The sequence below is a fragment of the Seriola aureovittata genome, chromosome 11, assembly GCF_021018895.1.
Source record: "Seriola aureovittata isolate HTS-2021-v1 ecotype China chromosome 11, ASM2101889v1, whole genome shotgun sequence".
In the NCBI taxonomy this organism is placed as follows: domain Eukaryota; kingdom Metazoa; phylum Chordata; class Actinopteri; order Carangiformes; family Carangidae; genus Seriola; species Seriola aureovittata.
The window spans coordinates 10,728,053-10,754,250 of record NC_079374.1 but is presented as its reverse complement, the minus strand read 5'-3'; the positions used below and the strand labels follow the sequence as shown (position 1 = coordinate 10,754,250).

Genomic DNA, 26,198 nt, shown 5'->3' with positions numbered 1-26,198 from the left:
GAGACGCTCGTTTTTAAGACGCCAAATAGCTGTCGGGGCGGAGTTTGTCCGGGGAAGTTTGAAAGTCATAGAGCCAACCTTTGCTGAGATTTTTTTCAGATTTTATTGCCATAATTAGACATAGAAAGACCAGTATTTTTTTAATCTCTCATTTAATCACCGTTTGTGAATTTAAGGCTTTTTTTTTTTAGATGATTAAACAAAAGATGCATGGCCAGACTGCTACAGTGCTGGGGCTAAAATTATCTGATTAAACGCATTAATTTCAGAATATGCAATACTTATGCAATGTACAAATCTTAAATTATGAAGCTCTTAAATCAAAACTAGATTTCAACTCAGTGTCCATCTTCTGAGTTCAGATAATAAAGCAGGATCCAGTTCATCAAGGTCTTTGTCATGTCAACTAATAGCGGTGAACATTTATAAAATAATTTTCTGTCATATACAAACTGACGCAGTAAACCTGCAACTATCAGGTCCCTTGCTGTGGAATCTCACATCTCTTTAAACATAAATAAATCTTATTTACTGGCAGACAATACTGTATTTTTATAGGATGGCTCTGATTTTGCAAGAAGGTGCAAAGAAAGCTCTTTGTTTTGTTGATGGCTGGGAACATAGCTTAAAGCACAGTTATGTTGGGTTTCCACTTGATCGTAAGCCATCATAAACCAGTTGGGCAGGCAGCACTCACTGCTGTTTTAAAGACTTTTCCCGAGTCTTCAAAGACAGGGCTGGGTACCCCCAGGCAAAAAGTAGCAGCCTGGTTCCTGGTTTGAAAACTAGATTTTGTCACAGGGACGTTTTACATAATAAGGCAACACGATCAGGTATTAGTGCAGGACCTGTATTTGTTGATATTTTACTTGAGAGGTGAAAAATTGAATAATTATGACAAATTTGCAATTCAAAAAAAATAACCGGCACACAGTGCTGTTTGCAATCTGATGCTTTTGAGCCCCTTGATCCCTTTGTACATTTAGTAATCCAGTCGTGGATAACTGTACTATACTGGTAGAAAACAGTCTGTCATAGATATTTAATCAGTCTCACATGGTATGAATCACGTTTCTTTTCTTTCCTGTGGTTTTGTTTAGTACAAAGAAAAGTTATTGTATTAAAGTAGTATGAAAATTCAAAACTTATTAATCAAAACTTTTAATGACAAAGTGTTAAACAATAAAATGGAGGGTACAATCAAATCATATAAGTGAAAATATAAAAATGGAAAAAGACAAACAATGTGATAATAATATGATAATACAAACATAAAGGTTGATTACAGTCTAGATCTTTTAAAAATGCAGTATTGGCATTTTATTGTGCATATCTTCTTTTTGGGAGGGTATTAAATAATTATGGAAACTCGGTAGGAAAAAAATGGTGCTTTTAAAACCATAACAAATTTTTTTTTTAATTATTTATTTTTTTGTTACATGATTGTTACATCCAAACTGGTAACATAAATAACACCTAAAATCTGAATACGTGTTTAAATATTTCTTTTTATTAGAGACCAGCATAGCAATGGACAAATATAGCTACAGATGTTAACGTCTCAACAACAACAAAAAATACAATAATAACAAGACAAAACTCTGGATTTGCATTATGTTTCTTGTGTTCACTCCCTGGGGCCAGACCATAACCACCACGAGACTTAACCAAACAATGGTGGCAATTATTATGAGAAGGGAGGATTGGTGATAAAGGAGGGTCTGAATACATTTTTCTCTCTAAAATTTATTGATAAGCGATGATTTGTACCCACCCATTTGGGATACGCCGGGCAATAAAAGTAACAATAATATATCAACCAATCATATCGGGGTTCTGACCAGGCGGACCAATGACAATAGAGGAAATTGTGACTCCGCCCTTCATGTGATAGGTTGCATCGCACAGAAAGTCACCTCGTCGTGTCGGTCAGAGGGAAGCTACTGACAGCTAGCGGAGCTAGCATGGCCATAGAGTTGTAGGGGGAAGGTCGACAGTAGGACAGCAGCATCTACCTCTACCTATTCACTCACCTGCCGTTTATTTATTTATCTGTCGACACCGTTCAAGGAGGTGAAGCGGTTTTTAGATTCTGTGGCTTTTAAAGAAAGACACCTAGCTAGCTAGCCATTTAGCGAGCTAGCTCTAAGTTTCTTCATTTCAGTCTGAACATCTACAGTCATGGCAGCGCTGAGAGCGTCCTACCACAGGATCTTGGACAAGATCGAGCACATGTTGCCCGCCAAACTGAGACCTCTGTACAACCACCCTGCAGGTAATGCACAGCCGATCACCCAGCTTCCACATAGGACAGGCTGATTCTTTGTTTGTGGTAGTGGGTGACAGATGTGGGGCTCCGTGCAGCTGTGATACGAGGTGGTTGGAGTGATGTAGATGCACTAACTTGTCTTGACTGCATCCTGGAGGGAATAAATAGCAACTCCAGTCTGTGTTTGTTGTCTGAGCTGAATGGAGGTCGTTGTTTTAATGTGACAGTGTTGCTCCAGGAGACCCTAATCTGCTGCCGGGATAAACACTGGCTCAGCAGCTCAGTCTGTGGAGAAGAGGTGAGTTTGTGTCAGGGAATGTGGGCAGCCCTGTTTGTCCTACAACAGGTTCATCGTGGTGTTAAGTTCTGGATCTGTGGGGAGTTCAAAGGTATTGTCGTAAAAAAAAAAAAAAAAGATCCAAAGTCACACAAGATTTCAGCCACTCTTTAACCAACTGTCTCATTACTGTCATTTTATTAACTTGTACAAATAGCATACAGCTCATAATAACATGGAGACTGACTGTTATGTTTCTCAAACTCAGTCACATGCAGTATGATATGGAAAATGATTCTGTGATCTTGACACCTAATTCTGGTCTTTGGTTGTAATAATGTGCTGTTACTATAAATTACTACAAATTGGGCTGCAACTAACGATTATTTTTATTGAGGCATCTGTTCGTTATTTTTTAAATCAATAGTTTAGTCACTGAAATGTCAAAAAAAATATTGAAAAATCATTATCACAAGTTCAAATGTGTTACTTTGTCCAACCAAAACTCAAAGATGTTTAATTTAAAATTGAATATAAATAAAAAACAAAGAGAAAAGCTGCTAATCTTACATATGAGAAGCTGGAAGAAGTAAATAATATGTATTTTGGCTTGATTCATTTACTTAAACGATTATGAAGTGATTATCAAAGTTAACTTTCTGTAGCTCAACTAATCGATTAATCTTAATTTGTTTCAGCTCTAGTCTGAATTTCTAGCGTTCCTAATCTCTCCAAGGATCGTAATACAATGATGAATACTGAAGTGATTTTAAGTTTATTAGCTAGTCTAATACATTCATTTTGCAACAAATCCTATAGTCAAGAAAGTATATTTTGACAACCCACTTTCTATAAATGAGGGAAATCTAAATAGAGCCGAAACACCTCCCAGTTTAATGCAGTACAACAGCACCAGAAATGATAGCCTCCAAAATGATGAATGAACGCACATCCAAGAGTTTAAACAAGAACTGAACATTATAACCTTCATGAAGGGGGAGTTTATTGCATTTAGTTAGTTGTACCTAACAAACTAGCATACGTATTTCTCCTGTTTAAGTACAACTTGCGCACACATTGTTTTCACTTTGACACCGATACTAACTAGAGGGTACTGAGATTAAGAAGTCACTGGCGTCACTGGGGACGGTCTGATCTTTGTTTTGTCTGTACAAGGGCACAGCAAGGACTTTCTGACCAGGTATAAAGGGGCGGCAACAAAAGCCAACTCCCTCATAGATGATTTGCAGTGACATACGTCTGACTCTTTGTTTAGCCTGCACCATTGGTCGGGAATGTGTTGAAAGCTGATTCCAGACCAGAGGCTTTTTATGCTCCCTCACATTTCTCTTCCCTGTGCTGTAGCTAATTAGGTCCATGTGAGTCTTCTCCCAGTGGCTTAGATGCACTGAGGTGTCCAAGTCTGTAGCACAGATACGCAGGTGACTGTCTGGGGTTCTGTCTAATCTTTTCACCCATTAGAAAAGCCTGGCTGGAAGATTATCTTCAGGAGAGAACCTCGGTGAAATTGATGTCATGTAATCAACTGGTATAACATACTTTTCAAGGGCTGGGTGCTTTTGTGCTAACACAAAGATTGTCTTATGTTTTTCAATTTCAATCAGAATTGAGGCCGTGCATAAACCAGCATGATTGCAATCTGCTAACTTGTGTAGGGCTACAGATGAGGATTGTTGATTAATCTACCAATTCTTTCCTTGATTAATCAATAGATTTTTGTTTATGAAATGTCAAAAATCTGTGAGAAATTCCCACTGCAGGTAGTGTAAGGCCAAGGTCATACCTTCAAATGTAGTTTCTTCAAATTGATGGGTAACAAAATTAGTTATTAGTGTTTTTCTAATTTATTTGTCATAACCTCTGTTATGTTTTACAGTTTTGTGTTATTGTCTGTCTGATATGTCACAATTTCTATGTGTACTATGTCCCATTGCACCAACAAAGGTGGGAAAGAAGAGTGTTACTGTATCAATTTATTTTATTTACTTAATACTAGATTTTGCAAATATTTGCCTCTTTGAGATGTTCAGTGTCGCTATGTGCGGTGGATCGGTATTGGAGAAATAGTCTTATATGATGACAGTTGACGCCAGACCAGAGGATTTTTACATTTCCTCACATTTTCCTCCCTTTGTTAAAAAGTAAATAAAACAAAGCTAATTAAGTTTATTAGTCTTCTCCCAGTGTGTTTGGACACACTGAGATGTCTGGAGGTTTCATCTTTATACTCATTCAGAAAATCCCAGTGGGCAGATTAGTTACCAGAGGGAGAAAACCTCAAAAATCCATGTAATTAACCTGAATATAATAGATTGTTACAACATGATTGTTGAATTCACAGTTCTCATGTCTTTTGTTTTTTATTCTAGGACCTAAAACAGTTTTCTTCTGGGCCCCAGTGTTTAAATGGGTAAGTGCATTTTAACACAGTCTCACCTCTTCAACTTTAAGTAAACCCTAGACCACCTGTTCCCAACCTTTTTGGCTTTGGCTTTTGGATCTACACGGCACAAGCTGCATATATCTGTGTACGGTAGCCACTTAAATCAGTGACGCAAGCTTTGTTACAACTGCAACTCCTGTGGGGATCCCAAAACCAAGTTTGGGAACCATTGCCATAGAAATAAAGGACTTAACCGGTTACCATTGTGTAATAATCCCATCAGTTCAATTGAATTAGTTGTCATACTGTAAATACAGTAGAAAATCCACACCAGTTTTGACAGAGTAAAGAAAATGTGGTCCCTTCTCTACAGGGTCTGGTTGCAGCTGGTTTGGCTGATATGACTCGACCTGCAGATAAACTCAGCACCTCCCAGTCTGCGGTGCTGACAGCCACAGGTGAGATTTTAATTGGATTCATTATGTTTCAGTTTGAAACAAATTTACCTTTTCTGTAAAATTATAGTAATTTGTGTTTATGTTACCTTCGCATTTTATATTAGAAGAAAATAACATAAAATAATACTCATACGTAGTTTTAAAATATGGAGCTGTGAATTGTTTGGATTTATGGACCTTGAATTCTTGATGAATATTTCAAAATTGTTAGTTTTTCATCTCGTGTTCAGGGAGAATTTGACCAATCTGTGCTAAAGGTCGCCTCATGTGTCTGCTTTTGCAATATGTGTTTTTAAACAAATCTTATCTGTTACTCTTTTGCCAAAACATAGACTCTGTTCTCATGAGCATCAGAGTGCATAACCTTCACTCTTACCTGTCGTTCTTCTCCACCAGGGCTCATCTGGTCTAGATACTCGTTGGTCATTATCCCCAAGAACTGGAACCTGTTTGCCGTCAACTTCTTTGTCGGCAGCGCAGGAGCCTCCCAGCTCTACAGGATCTGGAGGTTTGTGGTGAATTTACAGTAAAGGGTGCTCACTTATTATCTTGGTTAATGATCAGTAATATTAAGGAATTAAAGATAAGTTAACAGTAGCTTTGTGTTAAATATGCATTCCTTAATCATTGCTGATATGAAATCATAACAACAAGTTAATATTTAACTAAGTACATTGCAGCTGCTACAGTAAGAGTTGTGGTAAATGTATAACACAGTAGTTTTCATGTGTGCTTGGTTTTCCAATGTCAACAATTGACTTAACTCACCCAGGCAAATGTTGAAGCTCTCAGAGAAGCTCTGAATCATTATAAAGACTTAGTGAAAATGTGAAATTATAAGGAAATGAATATACAGCCAATGGACGACAAATAAAGTAGCTGTGTGTGAGTGAATTAATAAATGTCACAATTTTCAGTCCACATTGTAATCCTGGTTGTCTTTGGTCTGAGGAGGTCTGTGGCTCCAAACCAAACAAATACACCCCCCGAGCCTAAAATAAGGCTTTGTCACCACAATGACATGTTTTATTCATTCAAAGAATCATTAGAAAATAATTAATTACAGCATTACAGCTCACACGTGTAACTGGTAGCAAATAAAAAAAACATTTTATGCAAATTTTAATCTTAATATTATTTTAAATTTTTTCTTTTTTTTTTCTCAATAGGTACAAGCAGGATAAGAAGGCACAGGCTAAAGAGGCTGCAGAGTCCTGAGGGCTTCACTGTTGCCAGCGCTCCACCTGCAGTGGACTGAAAGGGAGACTTCACACCAGGCACTAACCTGCCCCTTCTCATCATCCCATGTTGTCTCCATTACATCCATGCCATAACCATTATTCTACCACATTAAGCCTGTTGGCCCTGTTGGAAATGTGCACTTTTCCTTAAGTTTCAAATTTCCTCAGGGTGTTAAAAAAAAAGAAAGAAAGAAAGACGGAAAAACAGACAAACGTTTTTTTTAACTGTAATCGACACACACTCAAGAATGGTGGTAATCAACGCACAAGTACTGCTTGTTCAACAAGTTGTATGACTGTACATTGTTTGGTTTAAGTTCATGCTTGATATATCATGCACTAAGTGGGAAGTTTTGCTTTTTCCATCATTATTTTTCAGGTGTAGCAAATCAGTACCTCATGCAATAATTTCCCAAAAAATGTAACTCTTGGATTTGTGTTGAACGTGGTTTAAGGAATGTTTCCAAATGAAATTAAGAGGGATGCCATCACATTAATATTTTGATTTACTTATTTATAATTTGATTACAGTCACACCATCTGTACCTCAGTGATTATTAAACCATTATTAATTACCATGTAACAATTCCTTCCATTGTAATGGCTTTAAGTATTTTAAATCTGTGTGAGAACAAATCCTAATTTATGAATAACTGGTGACATTTTTTCTCTTGTAGTCAAAATTGTATAGAAAGATGCTGTTATTTTCTGATTCTTTATCAGGAATACTTCCACCAATGCCACATATTTAACCTGTGCAGCTTTTTATTGATTGTTACTACACAGTCACCCAGTAAACACTGGCACTGAGACAGTAACCCTGACTCTTTAATATCAACGCATCGCTTTTGATGCCTCTGTGTTCTTAGAAAAGTGTATATTTTTTCTTTGACGTTTGTTTCTTTCCCACCGTAGCTTCACAGAAAAACCCTGTCGATTTTAGCAATAATTGGTGTCATCACTTTAAAATATTTCCTGATCTGCTGACTGTTTGAACAAATGGCACTTTGAAAGTTGATCATTATGGCTCTGTGGCTATGTAATGGCTATGTAATGCTAATAAATCTGCAGTTGATTTAAGACATCTCATAGTTTACAATTATACAAAGTGATTGACCATAAAGATATTAATCGATTAAAGGAGCTGTTTGAGCTTGTATTTCCCAGCCTGTTGTTGAAATAGCAGAGTTAACAGTTAATGCAGGAGGCTTTGAACAGCTCTGTCCGTCTGTCTGTCTCTGGCCACAAAACAGATGTGAGCCAGTTCCCAGTATAAACATGTTCCCAGTATAAACAGTAAATCTCATGTGGGCAGCACTGATATTTACAGTATATCATTTGTTAGTAATATTCAGCTGTATATAACAAATATAATGTAATTAATCAACATGAACCAGAGCTAGATGAATGAATTAAATATAAAATAAACTGATTTAAGGAACTGAATTCAAAGCTTTTCAAGAGCCACAGACACAAGCTGAACATCCACCTCCCCAATCTACCTTCACTCCACACTACAGCATCACAAATCCCTGTATCCACCATCAACACCACCACAAAGACAATTCTCATCTGACACTTGTTTTGAGTTTCATACTTAATGCACCATGTCAACCTCAGACAGATTTGTTCAGCAAATAGTCTCAATATTTTAGGTGTTGACATTTTAGCCTGCCACTTCATGGCACAGAATTACAGCAGCCTGATGACTGGACTGATAAATGTGTGAAACAGTTGAGGTCTGGAAACAGGATACAGATTACAGCCTACGATCATTATCTGTACTACAGCCAAAGGCCCAGAACATTTTCATGTTACTGATTTTGCAACTAGGCCTCAGTTCTGATTAAGGTTGGATGGTGCTGTGATGAACATGAAGTGCAAAAAACCAAACAGGAGAGCGAGGGATACGTCAATCAAACAAAACCTGTGTATGTTCACATAGTCCAGAGAAGATGCCCATCTCTGACATTTAAAAATAATGTTGTAATCCTTGTTGATTCAATCGTTTAGTCAAAGGTATTTAGACTCTGAACCATGTTACCATCCAGAATCCTGTCGGTAACCTTGGCAAGTCACTACTGCAGTGTTCCCCACCTTGTGTAGTTTATTAAACTGGATAAAAAGAATCCACCTACAACTCTTTACAGGTTAACATTTATTTTTTGACACTTTGACATGACTGAACAGGTTCGCTTTATGGTCTTGCTGCAACACGATCTTATTTTCAAATCAGAAATCACACAACTGATGGTAAACCACAAAATTTTATTCACAACCATAAACAATGAGTCAGGCTTAGCGTTTTCCACCTACGCGGGGTGCGCTGATCTTCATGGGCTTGGCGATCTTGGGTTTCTGTGCAGTCTTGGCTGCGGCCTACAGAAAGAAAAAACACATTAAATACAATACTCTGGGACATATTATGGAATAAAAGACTGACAAGTTATTTAATAATCCAATGATATTATATATGAACATTAAGAGCAAAGCACCATGAAAACCATGTCAATACTCATTTTAAGCATTTCGGTTAAAGAAAGTGCAATTTTTGCTGCTAAACAAGATAAAGCCCAGATTTAATAACTGAAATGCACAACAGGAGATCTTACCTTTGCACTTGGGGCAGCGGGCTTCTTGGCTGCCTGCTTTGCCTTCTTGGCCTCCTTGGCAGCTCTGAAAGAGTAATGAGAAACAATCAGCCAAACTAAACAAGTAGGAGTGAGCATTATGGATGAAATCCTCATCTTTGTGCTATCATGTAATTTTGTAAATTATCTGGGAAGAGTTGTAATTGAAAAGCTCTAAAATTACCATACATAAGAGTATTCAGCCAAAAAATAAAATGAAATACAAAAATAAAGCCATACAAGAGCCCTGCTCATTAATTTGCAATATATCCTTAAATCGTGTAACACACCCAACATATGTAAGGGACAAATAGCTAAAAGCTATGGTAAATACAGTACCCATAAGGCACAGAAATGCCTTCTGGGGAGAACAGTTTTAAGGCTGGACATGGGGGCCCCGCTGCACTTAATATTTACACTGATTCCAGCACATGTGCACAATTTAAACCATTACTGTTGTTCAATACAATTCTGTGGTGTAGATATTAGCTAAAACTATAAGAGTAAATACCGAGATATTCCATTAACCTAGTGAGGTTTAATATATGTAGACATGTTGGAGGGCTAGGTGAGATGGAAAGATGCAGATGTGTTGTAAATGTCATTTCTCTTAAAAGTTCACAAACAGTCCTTCACAAATTTGACTGCACATATATAATTCTTTACCTTATGTTACCCACATTAATTAGTTTTGAAGGCAGAAACCCACATCATCAGATTGGTGTAGACTGAACTTATTCTAAGTTGACATCCAGATGTACAGTTTGCATCATACCTGATGGCCTGCTCTCTCTGGGCCTTGCGGACCTCGGGCTTCTGGTTCCTCTTGGCCATGATCTCAGCCAGGGAGGCCCCAGTGATGGCCCTCTGGAATTTGACTGCGCGGCGGGTGCGCTTCTTTGTCACCTCTTCCTGTTAAAAACATTTGATGAAGAGACTTTAGTTTATTTGTGGCCCAGTATCACATTCTCTCAATATACTTCACAGAAGCAAATCCTCAACATGTCCAACCCAGCCCAACCTCTGCTCACTGAGAGAGAATAAAGAAGGACCAGGAGTATCCTACAACTTCAGTACTTTACATGTTTAGATTGGTAAAAATGTCTGGTGTAAGTCACAGGCCAAACACTAGAGGTGTTGGTAAAAATAAAGCAGAACAGAAATTTATGATGTTCAACTGAACCACAAAAATGTCTGAATAAGTTGCCAAGACTTGAACAGCCTACAGCTCTGCAGTTACTGTTGTAATTGTAAACTTTACAGTTTCTTCAACTAGTTTTCACAGACCACTGAAATTAACTAGTTTTCGTAATGCAACATGCAAAAAAGGCAATAGCAGTATAGAGAAGGTTCAAACCATCATCAGCTTGTTTTCTGATATCTCTCATTCCAAATGAACATTAGATATTGACTTTCACTGTTATAAAGCGATAAAGTAATCTAGCATGTTGGAGAGTTTGGAGGCTGACCGATGGTGAGAGGTCAACAAAGACGTCAAGGGCCAGTACTATGATCTCCTGTTGTTCTATGGCTGCAGGTGTGGAGTGAGCACTGCTGCCAAGACTGCAAAACACAGTCTGGCAACAACACATAACACAGACCAACACTGTGCACACCATTCACCCGCAGCCAAACTAAAATGTGTAACGTGGTGGAAACTTATGTTGACTTGTGTTTAATAATCTACACAAGAGCATAGATTGATTAATATGGTTTTGTGACACCACAACAAGTTCTGTACGTACTATTCACTATGACGGCATCATAGTGCTTTTACACATTTTTCAAACCTTACTATAAATACTACAGACACCAGTTTTAACAGCTGGAACAGCATACAGCAAGAAAAGATCATATGCCAATTTCACAATCAACCAAACATCAGCATCAAAGATAATCGCTTCACCAACAAATAATACTTGTTAAGTAGATATTGATTGCAACATAATAGCACTACAGTATGCCAATGTAGGCCAAAATAGTGTGTACAACACATACTACACCTTATCAACAAACACATAAGCTGTTACTTACAGACTGGCCCTTCTTGTGCTTGCGTCTGTACAGCACAGTCCAGTTGATCTGTCTGGGGTTCCTCTTGGCCAGGAAAGCAGACTCACACTTGGCATTCAAAAACTGGAACACCTAACGAAGACAAGAAATTCAACTTAATTACTCATTATACATTTATGTCAAAAAATAACTCCCTTGTTCACTCATTTTCTTCTACAGTTTACTCTATAGTGAGAGATGAATTGAGATTTCAGACAATTGATCATCTGGATGCTTTTGTAACATCACTGACAGGTTTATTGCATTTGCACATCTGCAAGACATGACAGTGTTTTCTGAAATATACAAATCCCCACATTTGAGATGTTGGAACCAACAGATGCTTGACCTTTTTGCTTGTAAGATGACTTAATGACAATTCTGTTTCAGAGCATTTCCCAATACATTATTTTGATATAGGCATAAAAAACAAAGGTAATGGTCAATGAAGTTAATCACATTTCTTGACATATTGATAAAGTGGTCTGTTAAGGATGTCACAATGTATATATACGAATGAGTTACAACACAAAGTGACACGTGATTTTATCCACATTGCCAAGCTCTAGGGCGGTTGTGAAGACAACATTGCCACTGAGAAACTATTAGTATAAAAGTTGTCTCGTTCTGTTGCTACACAGTGAAGCTGACAGCTAGCGTTAGCAAGCTACATTGGATTGAAGTGAACCGACTAGGCCTCTCCAGAGACTATTACTTGTGTTGTATACACACTTTACAATATTAAGACAGCGAATACTGGGACTTAATCGGTCGCAGCGTAAATCATATTCTAACTTCGGACAGAGCTGAGACAAACTGGTGTCGGGCTTTGTAGTTACCTTTCCGTCTATCCTGGCGTATCGGCGGCCATGGCCGGGGTATATTTTATACCCGCTGAAACTGCACAACTCAACCCTGAAAACGAAAAATACACGGCATTACTGAAAGAAAATGATACAAATGCATTCTTAATGTGGGTAGAGTCGTTAAAATGTTTATTTAAGAGTGTAGATGGCGTTTGATATCATTCCCTTTACTCACTTCATGATGGCTACGAGAGGGCACAAAACCGGAAAGAAAGACGTCGGTAGCGGAAACGGAATTGGGAGACTTTTGTAAACTAATAAACGGTGAACATTTTTAGTCTGTTGAAGTTTTATTAATGCTTTACTCGTAACATACACACATAAATGATTTTTTAATCAATATTTTTTATAAATGTTTTTTTTTTAATCTATATTTCATTAAATGAATACTTCAATCATTTCAACAATGACGTCACAATCTTACGGTTGCCCTGCAAGCGTGTCAGCAAACGGTCAAAAATTACTTTCGATAATAAAATAGTGGATTAAGCAGATTGAAAAAAATAGCCAACATCACCAAATCGACGTTTCGTCGTTAGCACTGTAAACTAGCCTTTTTCCTATTTCTAAAACCTGACTGGCGGTTTTCAGCAACAAGAGCGGGCTGTAGGAAACAACTACAGCTGTAGTCTTTTCGAGCCACATAGTCACCACTTCATAATAAGCGCGACAGTCTCTTTGGACTACATTTACCAGAAACTCCCCGGTTAAGCCGTTTGACAAGCAACAGACGCTTCTGGTCACTACCGGTCTCTACAGTCTGCGGCTAATAGAGTTGTTCGCTAACGCAGTGTGTTTGTCTGGGACAACAGGATGGGTGTATCAGATTTACAGTTTGATACAAATGCTGGTAAGTGGCCCACTACTTGTTTTTGTTACAAACAGCAATGTGAGCGAGCGAGATGTGAGCATGTATATCAGTAGCTTACGTTAGCTAGCGTGCATCACCCGAGTGCTGCCATTAGCTCTGTCCAGTTCCTTAGGTGCAGATCAAAACATCCTGTGTCCGACTATGGTATTGTAGCGATGTTTAACAAACCTTGAATATCAAAGCAACTAATTGTATGGTGTGTTCTTCAAGCTTCCATTATAGACTGTAAGAAGCGGATCGAAGCGACGTATATATTTGGCAGTATATTGTTTTTTTTTCTTGCTCTTTATAGTTAGGTTTCGCGTCTCCAGATGTCATGATGATAGCAGTTATAATTACACTACACTAGTAACATTTCAACGATTAGGTAAAACCACGCTACTGAAAGACGGTAGACATGTTTGAATTACATATTTTCTTTTGCTGTTTGGTAGGTGTTTAGATTTAGATTTGATTACCTAGAACTAGCTCAACCTACAGACCAAAATTAATTTTTTTCTTTACCAGCCTTTTCTTAAAAGAATTTTACTGTATGCATGCTTAGCTGCTTTAAGAGCTTAATCTGGTTTTTCAGTCTGTTCAATCTCCACCTTCTTTTCTCTTTCAAGGACCTGTGCTGGATCTTTCAGCCAGTAGCATCCAAAAGCTGGATCCCAGTTTCACCTGCTCTGAAGACACTCACACTCTCATCCTGGACCGTAACCACATCATGAAACTGGACCACCTGGAAAGGAGCCCAGGCCTTCAGCAGGTAGTTATCACTTTGAAATATAGTCTGTTTTAACTCTGTTTTTACTCCCTTTATTCTAGCATAGTCGATAGTGACTAAACACTGTGTACAGTTTGTTGATTTAATGTCCCGTTATAAGTCTTGGTCTTTTCCTCCTCAGCTGTCTGTAGCTAGTAACCGTTTGGTGAGAATGATGGGTGTGTCTCGGCTGACAGAGTTGAGAGTCCTCAATCTTCCCAATAACAGTATTGGCTACATCGAGGGGCTAAGAGATCTGCCTCACCTCAAATGGCTCAACCTGTCTGGAAACAATATTAAGGTGAGGAGAAGAGAGATTGTCATACATCGTCATTTTTCTAAAAACAAAAATATCAATGCACAGATTAGCTTCAGCCCATGTGCTAATATGTTGTTTGTGTAACCAAGTGCACACTCTTTTACAAAGGTCATTGAGCAACTCAGCAACTGTGTGTCCCTTCAACACCTGGATCTGTCTGACAATAACATATCTACCATTGGTGATCTGACTAAACTCGTAGCTTTAAAGGTGAGTGCTGCAGCCTCCCAGGTCAAAAGCAAGTCTAAACAAAAAAAAAACGAACTATTTAATAATGTAACGTTATAGCATCAGTTGTTGTATGATTCATTTTCTGTCAAATTTTCAGACACTTCTACTCCATGGAAACAGCATTACAACACTTCGTACAGTTCCTGCTCACCTCCCTGCCCATTTGTCCATTCTCTCCCTGGCAGAAAACGAGATAAGAGATCTCAATGAAGTAATTCACTTTTTCCTAACTTGATACAACAACATGGATCTCTATGTAAAATATATTATAGAGGCTTATTTATATTGACTAATTTCTGTCTCTTTTTCACCTCCGTTCCCTTCTTTTATTTCTGATTGCTCCATAGGTGTCATACCTGGCACCTCTCCACGAACTGGAGCAGCTGTCAATAATGAGCAACCCTTGTGTTATGGCAACACCCTCATTGCCAGGATTTGACTATCGGCCTTACATCATGAGTTGGTGCCTGAGCCTAAAGGTCCTGGACGGTTATGTAGTATCACAAAAAGAAGGGTGCGTACATTGGAAAGTTACAGTTCGTTTGTTTGTTAGGATTAACACTGGAATAGTATCTAAATGTTGTTCATGTCTAAATGAATCTCTCATTTATTATACGTAATTGTCACAATTCCAGTCTCAAAGCAGAGTGGCTGTACAGTCAAGGTAAAGGACGTTCATATCGACCAGGTCAGCATATACAGCTGGTTCAGTACCTCACCACTGTTTGCCCTCTGACCTCATCACCGGCCCTGGAGACAGCAGAAGATGCCAAGCTGGAGAAGATCCTCAGTAAGCAGAGGTACAAATCTGATGTTACAGAGAGCCTGTTAATCAACAGTAAAATGTTAACTTGATTGACCTTCTGCTTGTACTGACATTTCTTTTCCCTCAGGTTTCACCAAAGGCAGCTGTTAGAGGAGACCCGGGGAGGCTGTCCCAGCCTTCCTCGTCCAACTCAACTAGATGTGGAGAAGCACAGTCCATCAGATGCCACGCCACTGGGGGGAGACAGAGAGGTGAAGAAAAACATTGCACCTGGACCAGCTGCTGCTCCATCAGTCCTGGAGACAGGTAGCAGAGCTTCAGCTTTATGCTATGCTTGTGTGCACGATACAAGCCTTTGCATATATCGTTTCTCTTTACCAGTATTTTAATGCACGTGTTTTCTTTATAATGCTGACCTGTCTTTTCTGTGTTTAACTTACAGAGCCAGTTGTGCAGTTCAACACTTGGGTGAGCTGCGATTCTTCCCACACATCATTGCCAGTAGTTCGCAGCCCAAGGCGTGGAGAGCAGCACATCTATTTGGAGGATGTTCAGACAGATGAAGACAAACTCAATGGCAGCATGCTTTCCTCAGAGTCCACCTTTCTCCCCTTCACATCTGGTCTGGAGCCACAAACGAACCAGTCTGACAGCGAGGACGAGACAGAGACTTTTGAACCTGATTCGCTGGCCCCAAAGCGGCCAGCACAGCCCAGAAAGCACAACACTGACAAGACACATCGTTCGCCCCCAGTGGATAAGCAGGAGAGGAAGACTCTTGAAGAAGTTATTTCTGGTGCAGCCCCAACAGTTATCTCTCCAGGGGTCAGAGTTAGCACAGCACAAAATGATCTGAAAACATCCTCTGATTTTGGACAAGCAGAGATGAAAGAAGCCCCCAAGCAGGAAGACGCTGGTAGGTGTGCCAGCAAATCAGGTTTGATGGAAGCAGACAAGGCAGCAGTTAAAATCCAGGCCTGGTGGAGGGGTCAGTACACTCGCTGTTGTCACCCCATGGCCAGAGAGGTGCGTAGTGAAATCCGCCTGCGCAGAATGCAAGAACATATCCTCTTCCTGTCTGAGAAGCTGGGCAGGTAAGTGACTGACCAACAGCAAGTAATAAACCGTTCTATAACAGTAACAAGTAATTTTTGTTTGTTGTCTGTTTTATTATGGCACAAGAGTGGTTCTACTTTCACATGTGGCTGCAGATATATATAAATGTTAACGAAAGGTAAGGTACTAAAAGGTAAAACTGATGTGTTTGCAGTGTGCAGAAGCAGTATGAAGAAGAGAGGTTACAAAGGCTGGTCCAGGAGGAGGCTGTGAAGTTTCTGTGGAATGAGGTTAGTGATCAAAGTTATTTATCATTACCTCACATTCACCTCACTCATTCATTATTTGTGTTGTATAATGTTGTGGTATCATCTTCAGATATACTCTCTAAATGCGTGGCTGCCTCATTCGTTTAAAACTTCTCCTGGTTTTTTCCATGTAGCTCCAGTCTATGCAGCAGTGGAAGAAGTCTGTGGAGCAGCAGTTGGCTAATATTACTCAAGCTGTCACCCAGGCTCAGAGCTCATCTCCTGGACAAGGTAAGGCTGCCCCGCCTGTCACCTCCAGCACAACGAACCCACCCAGCACAGACGTCTCCTTCCCAGACTCTGGCTTCCAGTCGACAAGCGATCAGCAGGCAGCGCAGGAGGACAGTTTCCTGAGCAGTGGGACAGAAGACTCCCTGAAGACGGTGCGCGCACTGAGCCCTGTTCGTAGCGGCTTTGCTGGTGGCAGCGACGGTGCGGACAGCGCAGACTGCAGCCTCCTGGAGCAGTACCTCTCCTCTGTCCAGCAGAGGGAGGAGGAGGCTGAGGAGGTGATCAGTGATAGAACAGAAACACCCCAGCCTTCCTCTCCAGTCTCACCTGGTAAAACAGCGCAGTCCAACTCTCCCCCGTAGAAGGCTGCAGAAGTGCAAAGAACGGAGGGAACCACTCTCGGCCCTGTCTGAGTCTACACCTAACCTGGAGCCCACACCTGTATAAAACTCCTCAGCGTGTGTAAATTAGCACTGGGTGTAGGACCGAGATGCATTGTTCCCTTGAGACTTTGGGCATGACAGAAACTGCACTCATCTTGACTACTGACCCAGATTATAAATAACTGCACTCAAGTCTGAACCCAGGACAGGCTTGAAAACAACACCTTACTGTGAATGTAACTCGAGTTTTTTATACTACACTACATGTTCTCTTATTTAATGGACATTCTCCTCTTTGTGTAAAGGCAATGATTGTGATGTGGCATCAGAAGGTTTTAGTAACTTGAAAGCAATTTTCTCATCACATACAGTGAGTAGGTTGCTTCCTCTACTGATGCAAAGACCAAGCATATTCTGTTTGTCGATATCCACTGTATTATTGATAAACTGCAATAAATCAGATTAGGAGTTGATGTGTTAAATGTAGTGCACTTGTAAACACAGATGTATACTATACATAAGCCACAACATGCATACTATCTATTGTGACACACAGTGACAATGATTGACAGAAAAATGTTGTATCTTTATGTTCTTCAGAGAAATGTAAATAAACCTGCAATTATAATTTTCCAAATATTCTTATTTGGTTTCATATTATGTTGAAATATTGTAAGAAATGGCGGTGCAACTTAGTTATTTTAATGATCCACTACTCTTATTATTTCTGAGTTGTTTAAGGAATCCTTTGCCAAAAATTAATAGATTTCCAATAGAATCAGCCTAAAAGGACAAAACGTCCTGCCTAACCCAAAAGTTGTTCTTATTGCTTATAGTTATTGTAACTGCTTATAACTGATCTATAAGGCATGAGTACATTATTTGGTAATTGTTCTTTATGTAACGTCATATGGAGATATGCATGCATATATGCAAAAAATAGCTTCCTTCCATTACTCTCCTTTTATGCACAAGTTTGAAATTAATGACCACCAGAGGACGCAGCCAGCAAGACAGATCTACCATAGACCCACCCCTACCCCTGGGAGCTGTAACCGGGAGGGTCCTCCTGTGTACTACACCATCCCTGATGTGCCACTCAACCCGCCGCTGTTTGCACCTCTCCGGTCAGACGTCCGCCTCGTCACCCTCCTCCCTCCGTCCAACGGTCCGACGTTATGCTAATCTGCCGTCGTAATGTGTAAGTATGCGAGCACCGCGCGGCTAAACAACACGCCTGCACCGCCGGTGTTAACGTTAGCTAACGGAAATCGGTTCGCATAATTATCAATAATAAGGAATGTATCGGAATCTCCATGTATTGGATATTATTGTCTATCCGTTTCTTTGTTGTTGGCTCGTGCGCCAATGCAGCCGTTCATGTGATTGATGACTCAAGATGGAGATGAAATGAAACGTGAACCGGTCGGATGTTTACAGTGTCCAGTGCCACGAACGTCTGTACGGCTCTTTAATCTGCTTGTTTCAACATGGAGACGTTTCTAAGCCTGGAGGAATGTATGTATACAAACAACAGACAGCAACTTTTACACGGACTAGTGGATAAATAATGTGAGCTGCCGAAGATGCTCGCCGATTAATCCATTAGTTGATCGACAGGGAAATGAACCGGCAACAATTGTGATAGATAAATTTATCTTTTTAAGCACTTAATGTCCAAAATTCACAGGCTCCAGCTTATTAAATATGAATAATTCCGGGTTTTAGTCTTTTCTTTTTTTATCAACAGAGTCAAGGAACTTTATTAAGAAAGCACAACAGCAAGACAATTACAATAAATACTAAGTAATCATCTCATCGGAGGACGTAGGCAGCGATGACTGAACGCTGTAGCTCATAAAGCTGTAATAAATAAATATTGAGAAATGATACTTAGAATAAACTTTGTCTTCAGTGGTCAGGGTGCTACCTTGTTTTTCAGTCTCAGCTAAATAACATAAAAATCGTTTCATTTCCTCTAGACAGAAACCATGACGTACACTTTCCTGTAGCTTTTTAGCAGGAGAGACAAACAGTTAAAAGCTCTGCATTATCCTGCATCTACCATGAATTTTCTTCCTTTCTACATGAAACATGAATAGGCTGTGTCCTTTCGTTTAGTCTGAATACATTGCTACTTTTCTGTCTTTCTATCTTGCTCTTTGACAGTGTCCATTTGTCAGCATCGGGCCCTGGGGACGAAGTGATGCCATCATCGCCGTGGTGACAGCAGAGAGAGAAGAAGGGCCTGATCATGGGAGACAGAAGGAGGTCACCATGTGCAGAAATCTATCCAGATATGCCCTCGTCTTCCTCTTCCTAGCTCTTTCTGGACTCATCTTCCTGTTGCGCAACATTCACACTGTGGAGGTGAGGAAGTGGGTTACACATGACTCGAGACTAGAAATGAATATAATGATAATTTACCCTTTTTATCTCCAAACTGCTTTTTACATACATTTTAAATATTCTGTAGATTTTGAGTTACTGTGTAGCTTTACTGTTATGACTTACTTGACACAGTCTTATATAATATGTGACCAAGATGATACGCATGCAAAAGCTGGGTGTATTTTGGGTGGAGATTTAATTTTATAATATTAAATACAAAGATTAAAAACATTTAATGAAATACTCTCATCCCATAGATGGTTCAGTCATATAGAGGTCATATAGAAACAACAAGAATGGTTAAACAGTTTAGTTTTAAAGATACATTTGTATGTGCCAGTCACAGGCTGATGATGCCGCTTCCTGCAGCATCTCCTATCTATTTTTTTGGTGTGCTTCTACCAATCAACTCTCCTCTTTTTCTCTTTCAGAGCTGGAATTGCCACACGATTTCAGCCCTGTACCAGCTACAGAGCAGGATCCACTCATCCTTCATCTCGGTCAATCTCCCCACTTTTTATCACAACCGCACCTTCTGCGCTCACCTGGGCCAAAAACCCTCTCCCGAAGATGAACTGGAAGAGCGCTATTTGTTGGACTCTATCGCGTGGCCCGGGCCTCCGCCTCGCTCTGCACCGACTGCCTTGCGCCAGACGAGCGACCCTGTGCACAGCCTGTTTGCCATCCTCCCCACTAAAGGAGGAAGAGAGTGGCATGTGGGAGACCAGCTGGAGGCCCTCGTCCAAATGCATGACTTCCAGGGTCGCCCCAAACGCTATGGTGGGGATTTCCTTTTGGCCAGACTGCACTCTCCAGAGCTTGGAGCAGGTGTAGCAGGTAAAGTGCTGGACCACAGGAATGGATTTTACTCTGCTCTGTTCCCTCTCCTCTGGGTGGGATCTGCACATGTTGAGATTACGTTGGTGCACTCCAGCGAGGCAGTCGCTGTGCTGCGACGGCTGAGGGAAGAACGTCCCGATCGGGTGTTTTTCAAGAGCCTCTACCGCTTGGGTTTCCTCTCTGAAACTACTGTGTGTAACATGTGCCTGCCGCCAGATCAGCAGCCTCTGTGCAACTACACAGATCTTTACACAGGGGAGCCCTGGTACTGCTACAAGCCTAAAATGCTCAGCTGTGACACCAGAGTCAACCATGCCAAAGGAGGCTACCTAAAACACCTCATCACCAATAAGGAGGCATTGCTCTTCCAGAGGTTGGTAGTGTTGAGTGATATATATTGTTTTAATAATGGGTTATATTTTGAAAATTAAATTGTTGTCCAAAACTATTAAAAACCCATCAATGAGCCACTCTGTTGCACTGGGTTCCTTCATAACAATGAACATGGGCACTGCATTTTATTTTTAGTCAATCCTGCATCAATCATCCTGCTTCTAGAAATGCTCCCTAGTGCACCAAATGTGTATGACTCCACAGCTGAAAATAGTCCCCCAAAATGCACTTTTTACTTCATTTTGAGTAATGTTTGCTAAACACTACAGTGCCCAGCTGTTTTAAGGAATTACTCAGTTTTTTGAAAGTTTTTATTAAGCTGTATTTGTGGCTTGTTTTAAAGATATACAACTACAGTAATAACAAATGTGCTTGGGGCAAAGCGTCACAGACACTGTGAGAAAGTCAAACGCATTGAGGGACAGACTAACACATTGTTGATTTTGGTCTTTTTATAGGATTTGTTGACATTAACAAAAATATTGATTATCATCAACCTTACTCTTTAACTTTGTTTTTTCACTTTAGTGGTGTAAACATCAAAGTTCGCATACATGCTTCAGGACCCGACAGAATCAATGTCCTGCCACCAAGGAAAGGTACAGTACACCTGCAGAGTAACATTTGTATTTTGTGCATGCTTTGATTTATTGCATTAACTTAATTTGTCTGCAACATCTCTCACCTTGTGTCAGATAAAGTAGAGGTAGACAGCAGCAGTGTAAAACCAGAACCTATTGAGCTAGCACCATCTGGATATTACCACACGGAGTCGTGGAGGGCGTTAGGTGGCGTTACAATGCGCCACTTCAATGAATCATCTGCCATCACTCAGTGTTTGCGGAACAAGGTGATCAACATGTACGGAGACTCCACCGTCAGGCAGTGGTTCGAGTACCTCATTGCTCTCGTACCAGGTGAGGTTCGTCTTCTTGTCTCATCTTTGATGTTTGCACTCTGCAATCTGCCTTGTGCATCCCACCCACTGGATCTTCCATTTATTCCAATCTCCCCAGAATTAAAGGAATTCAACCTCCACAGTCCCAAAAATGTCGGGCCTTTCATGGCAGTGGACAGCACTCATAATATTCTCTTGAAGTATCGCTGCCATGGCCCGCCCATCCGCTTCTCCACCGTCATGTCCAGCGAGTTGAGGTACATTTCAAATGAGCTGGACGGCCTTTCTGGTGGTCCCAACACTGTTGTGGTGCTCAGCATCTGGGCCCATTTCAGCACCTTTCCTGTGGAGGTGTACATACGACGGCTGCGTCACATTCGGCGGGCTTTGTTACGGCTTCTGGACCGAGCGCCGGGGACGCTCATTGTGATCCGCTCAGCCAACCTCCAAGCCTTGGACCAAGAGGTGAGCCTGTACAACAGCGACTGGTACTCCCTGCAGCTGGATAAGGTGCTCAGGGCCATGTTCAAGGGAATGAGCGTTCTGCTGGTGGATGCCTGGCAAATGACTTTAGCGCACCACCTCCCCCACGCTCTCCATCCACCCCCAACCATCGTCAAGAACATGATAGATATGCTTCTTTCTTACGTTTGCCCGGAGAAGAAAAAGAGCCAACAGAAATAGAAGTACAGAGACAAACTAAGGAGTTTACTGTGTGAATCCACCAATTGGTTCCTTGACATCCAAACACTTATTTCTTTGTTTGGCTTTATTAACAACTAAAGTGTCTGAGGCTACATACCCTTTAAATACCATCTTTACTAAGAGGTTGACCAAATTGCTTGTACTGATCTCTGTTTAGATGCCTGTTATATTTATTTTTTATCCCCATAAAACTTATTTTTTTCAGAAAATGCCAAAGACCTTGGTAACAAAAACAGATGGTAACTGTAAAAATTAACATGCCAAAGTGTGTGTGTGTGTGTGAGTGTGTGTGAGTGTGTGCTTATGCTGTACTTTTACTTAAACCTGCAGTGTGGAGCCCCCCTCTGGCAGTCAGAGTAATTACACAATGACACAGGCCACAACAATGTAAGGTGTGTTTGTCCTCGCTGTGGATCGCTTTATTTGTTGGACTGTAATCCTTCCTCTGAATGTGCGAGTTTCTTTTGTATCTGGAGCACCAGAAACTTTTCTCGGATGCCTTCAAGGTTTTCCCACCATTACTCCTAGCTGGCGTAGCGTGCGCCATCTCCATCGCTACGGTTGCTCCCCTCTTCAGCCCGGGCAAACCAATCATCGCTGGTTTCTCGGTATAAATCAGAGCGGGAATGTCGCCACAGACACCTGATTGGCTTTATCAGCGCTGTGTGAACTCGTTTGGCAAGGGCTTGAATGTAACAGACATTTATTTATTTGTGAAAGTCCAGCACTCCAGCTTTAAGTTGCCCATGTTTGGTGTTGGTATTCTTTCCAGATTCAAAATGAGCTTTGTTTTTCCTGTTTATTTGTTGATTATTTTTGCCAGAGGTTCAGCCTCAGTGAGCTCTTGTTTCAAAGATTTTTCTCAGGCTGTTCATTGTTGAAATCTGCTCTCATGTTCTGAGCCATGTTACAATATGCCGACTGTCGTCTCTATTTGTTGCTACGTGTAATTGGTCAATGTTACGTTTATATAACTCATTATTAGAAACAAAAGTTTACGATACAACCATGATTCAAACTTTAGGACAGCTTAAAATGTACTATTTTTTTGTTATCAAAAAAAATATATATATTACATTTTTATTTAAAGGCCAAAACCTGCACAGTTACCGTCTGTTCTTTTGGTAACCAACAGCTTTTATATCCCCATGACTGGAAAGATTTTGCTGCACAAGATGTTCACATTGTTTCAGTTGACTTTTTACCTGGTGACTTCTCTAAGTGACAGATCTGCCTCTCAGCCTTTCAGACCCAATAAGCTCCTCCAAGGTTTGGAAAAGGTTCACACATCAAGTCAAACTCAGTGGCAGTGGTGTGTGTGTACTTGACCTTGTTAAGGGTTGACCTTTACGTTTCTAATGACTCTTTTGTATTAATAGTTAACTTTCTATTAGAGTAATCATTTTTCATAACCAGCATCGATTCTGGGTGTTTTATATGGACATTTGAGGGTCAGTTTAACATGATCAGATACTGTACAATGTCACATGTTCATCGTAGAAAAGACGATTGGAGAAGAGAGGTCTGTGTGATAAAAAAGATAATGTGCCTATTTTGTATCTGATTCTGTTTGTCCCTGACAGTGACCAGAGAGTATTCAATCGTGATTTATAATAATTGAATTGCTGTCATGTATTTGCTGTTGTTTTGCTTTTTCTAACATTGTTAAAAGGACCAGTTCATGACTGTGGTGCCTGGAGGCCATGGCCATGTGTTCACTCAAGCTGTGGGTCAGATCAAGCATTCAAAGGAGGCTGGAGCAGGAGCTGGTTTATTATTATTATTATTTATTAATATTAAAACGATGATTCGTCTTTTTTGATCCTGAAGCTTGTGGTACAGTCCAATAAACTAAACTGCAACAATGGCAGCGTTAAGAGTCACTGATCAGTCTCAGTTGCGTTGACTTAAAATTGATTTGAATTTTTCATGTATTTAACCAGGTAAAGGTTTTGTTACGATGAATGTCTCTAAATGTTTCTAGAGGGCAGCGTCAAAACTCTGGTACAAGAAAATTTCAAACAACAAAAATAGGTTGAAACAGACTGTCACATACTATAAAGAGATAAATGATTCCTCTGATGCTTTGGAGAGCTGATTGATCACAGAAAAACACCAATGCCACCATTGGTGCCAATGAACCCCAACGCTAATGCCAAAGAGTGTAGCAACCCTAACCGCACCTGAGGGACGTCGCTAAAGAACATTTTATGTCTGATTTTAATGCTATCACAGTGCTGAGTCAGCGCTGAGTAGAAAATCATATGGGAGTATTTAGTTTAGAAAAACACGACATCTGTTCAGAGCTGTGGTTGGCGAGTTTGTAACGCTGTTATATGATTATCAGTGTTACAGTATGTTGGAGATGCAGAGGATTTCAAGAGAATTTTAATGCCGCATGTTACGGTTGATATTATGCAAAGGCACAACTGCATTTTATTTGTTTGCTTTCTTTCTGTGAAAGTATAGAAGAAGAGTTGATGATATTTTATATCTTAAAGTCTGAGAAACTTGAAAAAATAAGGAATACAGTTGAACATGGGTGATAGTTTCATATTTGTTGGCATAGCTCTTTAAGTCCTGCCAAGTCCCTAATTGTGATATTCTTCTGACCTATGTGTGTGTATTGTAGTGGCCTGCACCATTCACCCTCACCTTTATTATATCAGTGGCAGTTGTGCTCAAAGACTTACCTGCTTACTAATGTTAAAACTTGTCAAAAAGCCAAGAAATGTTTTGCAAATGAAATAAAGAAAAAAAAAAAGATAAATGGATTCAACTCTTTGATAATGTAGCATCGTGAGTCAAGTTAAAGTTTATTTAAAGTGCATTATGACACAACAGTGCCTCAACACATGAAGGGAGCAATATGTCTGTGTGAGAGTGTTATAATAATTAAAATACAAATATGATGAATGATGTGCTGCTGTAACAGGCTCCAGCTGCATTCACTCCGGTTCAGCCACTACACCACAAATGCTCAAAGTTGATCTTTTAATTAATTATAAAAGATGTTGGATGGGATTAACACTGAGACCTTCACACATCAAACTCAAAAATAATAATAATAATAATAGTAATTCTAATGGGCCTGGCTTTGTGCTCTGAGACATTGTGTTGAAACGTGAATGAGCCTTCCCCCAAAGTTGAAAGCAGAAGATATAATTATGTGCTGTGGCAAAGCCTGATACACAGCCTCAAGCCTAAATGACATAAGAGCATGTTGATGGGGGTGTACTAAACAGAAATACAACAGTTTACTGAGGGTTACTACGCGGGTGAATGATTTTTACTGCTCTGATGTTACCAGTTAAGTACAGTGTTTGACTTGACATTCATTTTAAGCATCAATGCCAAGAGGATTCAAAAGAAACTTATCTGATGACTCTGGCTCTGCATGGGTGCGTAAAGATCGGAATATCAGCTATTTTTTTCATATTAAAGACGACTTCATGACATTGGAATATTTTGTCAGGACCATGATAAATCGTGTCTGTTTCTTGGTCAGGCGGCGTTCATATTTTAATACAAACTCCGACGGGTTGCTCTGAGAGTGAGAGAACTGAAGCAGAACAGGAAGAGCTGGACGCTGGTTGAATTTTCCAAATATGTCAGTTCCTGTAGCTGCTTCCTTGTATTGTGTATCGTATGTCCTTATTGTAGAGAAACCACTGAATCATACATTCATACCATACCAGGCTTACATTTCAATGTGGCAATAACAGCTTGAGTCCACCTGCAGCTACATCCCAAGCAAAGACGGTTAACTCATGACGAGACGTTTAAGGTTCAGTTACACAACACAACTTTCTATATCGCGTATGTCAGCCTCAAGAAATAATCAAGTGAAAGTGTACATTA

At 40.1% G+C, this 26,198-nt stretch overlaps 4 protein-coding genes and 1 non-coding gene across 6 annotated transcripts; 3 read left to right on the top strand and 2 right to left on the bottom strand.

Moving 5' to 3' along the window:
* The first annotated feature begins 1,908 nt into the window (after positions 1–1,908).
* mpc2b (mitochondrial pyruvate carrier 2b) lies at positions 1,909–7,733 on the top strand. Its single transcript, XM_056389017.1, has 5 exons — positions 1,909–2,275; positions 4,937–4,977; positions 5,324–5,408; positions 5,805–5,916; positions 6,578–7,733. The coding sequence occupies exons 1-5, from the start codon at positions 2,182–2,184 to the stop codon at positions 6,624–6,626; spliced, it is 381 nt and encodes a 126-aa protein (XP_056244992.1). The 5' UTR covers positions 1,909–2,181; the 3' UTR covers positions 6,627–7,733.
* A 1,164-nt stretch (positions 7,734–8,897) lies between these two features.
* rpl24 (ribosomal protein L24) lies at positions 8,898–12,446 on the bottom strand. Its single transcript, XM_056389016.1, has 6 exons — positions 12,373–12,446; positions 12,171–12,246; positions 11,314–11,424; positions 10,055–10,191; positions 9,262–9,325; positions 8,898–9,028 (listed from the first exon to the last, which is right to left on the bottom strand). Exons 1-6 carry the CDS (start codon positions 12,375–12,377, stop codon positions 8,948–8,950), a joined length of 474 nt encoding a protein of 157 aa, XP_056244991.1. The 5' UTR covers positions 12,378–12,446; the 3' UTR covers positions 8,898–8,947.
* LOC130178171 (small nucleolar RNA SNORA23) lies at positions 10,723–10,903 on the bottom strand. The gene has a single exon (XR_008829127.1). It is a non-coding gene; the product is annotated as a small nucleolar RNA SNORA23 (small nucleolar RNA).
* Positions 12,447–12,892: 446 nt separating the features above from the next.
* On the top strand, positions 12,893–17,738 carry cep97 (centrosomal protein 97). The gene is made up of 11 exons (XM_056389014.1): positions 12,893–13,047; positions 13,677–13,819; positions 13,959–14,117; positions 14,244–14,345; positions 14,464–14,577; positions 14,714–14,880; positions 15,002–15,166; positions 15,260–15,438; positions 15,575–16,226; positions 16,403–16,478; positions 16,631–17,738. Exons 1-11 carry the CDS (start codon positions 13,011–13,013, stop codon positions 17,087–17,089), a joined length of 2,253 nt encoding a protein of 750 aa, XP_056244989.1. The 5' UTR covers positions 12,893–13,010; the 3' UTR covers positions 17,090–17,738.
* A 362-nt stretch (positions 17,739–18,100) lies between these two features.
* Positions 18,101–26,130, top strand: nxpe3 (neurexophilin and PC-esterase domain family, member 3). 2 transcript variants are annotated; one of them, XM_056389123.1, is made up of 6 exons: positions 18,101–18,311; positions 19,280–19,480; positions 19,933–20,714; positions 21,263–21,333; positions 21,430–21,651; positions 21,751–26,130. In XM_056389123.1, the coding sequence occupies exons 2-6, from the start codon at positions 19,388–19,390 to the stop codon at positions 22,314–22,316; spliced, it is 1,734 nt and encodes a 577-aa protein (XP_056245098.1). In that variant the 5' UTR covers positions 18,101–18,311; positions 19,280–19,387; the 3' UTR covers positions 22,317–26,130. The 2 variants fall into 2 exon arrangements, with proteins under 2 accessions (XP_056245098.1, XP_056245099.1); XM_056389124.1 differs by lacking the exon at positions 18,101–18,311 and adding an exon at positions 18,319–18,628.
* The last annotated feature ends 68 nt before the right edge of the window (positions 26,131–26,198 follow it).

Coding starts and splice junctions, on each gene's coding strand:
- mpc2b (XM_056389017.1), top strand. CDS start 2,182: ATGGCAGCGCTGAGAGCGTCCTACCACAGGATCTTGGACAAGATCGAG. Junction 5,409..5,804: donor TGCGGTGCTGACAGCCACAG/GTGAGATTTTAA, acceptor CTTCTCCACCAG/GGCTCATCTGGTCTAGATAC. Junction 5,917..6,577: donor CAGCTCTACAGGATCTGGAG/GTTTGTGGTGAA, acceptor TTTTCTCAATAG/GTACAAGCAGGATAAGAAGG.
- rpl24 (XM_056389016.1), bottom strand. Junction 11,425..12,170: donor ACGCCAGGATAGACGGAAAG/GTAACTACAAAG, acceptor TGTCTTCGTTAG/GTGTTCCAGTTTTTGAATGC. Junction 9,029..9,261: donor CCGCTGCCCCAAGTGCAAAG/GTAAGATCTCCT, acceptor TTCTTTCTGTAG/GCCGCAGCCAAGACTGCACA.
- cep97 (XM_056389014.1), top strand. CDS start 13,011: ATGGGTGTATCAGATTTACAGTTTGATACAAATGCTG. Junction 14,118..14,243: donor TGTCTGGAAACAATATTAAG/GTGAGGAGAAGA, acceptor TCTTTTACAAAG/GTCATTGAGCAACTCAGCAA. Junction 14,578..14,713: donor AGATAAGAGATCTCAATGAA/GTAATTCACTTT, acceptor ATTGCTCCATAG/GTGTCATACCTGGCACCTCT.
- nxpe3 (XM_056389123.1), top strand. CDS start 19,388: ATGTGCAGAAATCTATCCAGATATGCCCTCGTCTTCCTCTTCCTAGCT. Junction 20,715..21,262: donor GAGGCATTGCTCTTCCAGAG/GTTGGTAGTGTT, acceptor TTTTCACTTTAG/TGGTGTAAACATCAAAGTTC. Junction 21,334..21,429: donor TGTCCTGCCACCAAGGAAAG/GTACAGTACACC, acceptor ACCTTGTGTCAG/ATAAAGTAGAGGTAGACAGC.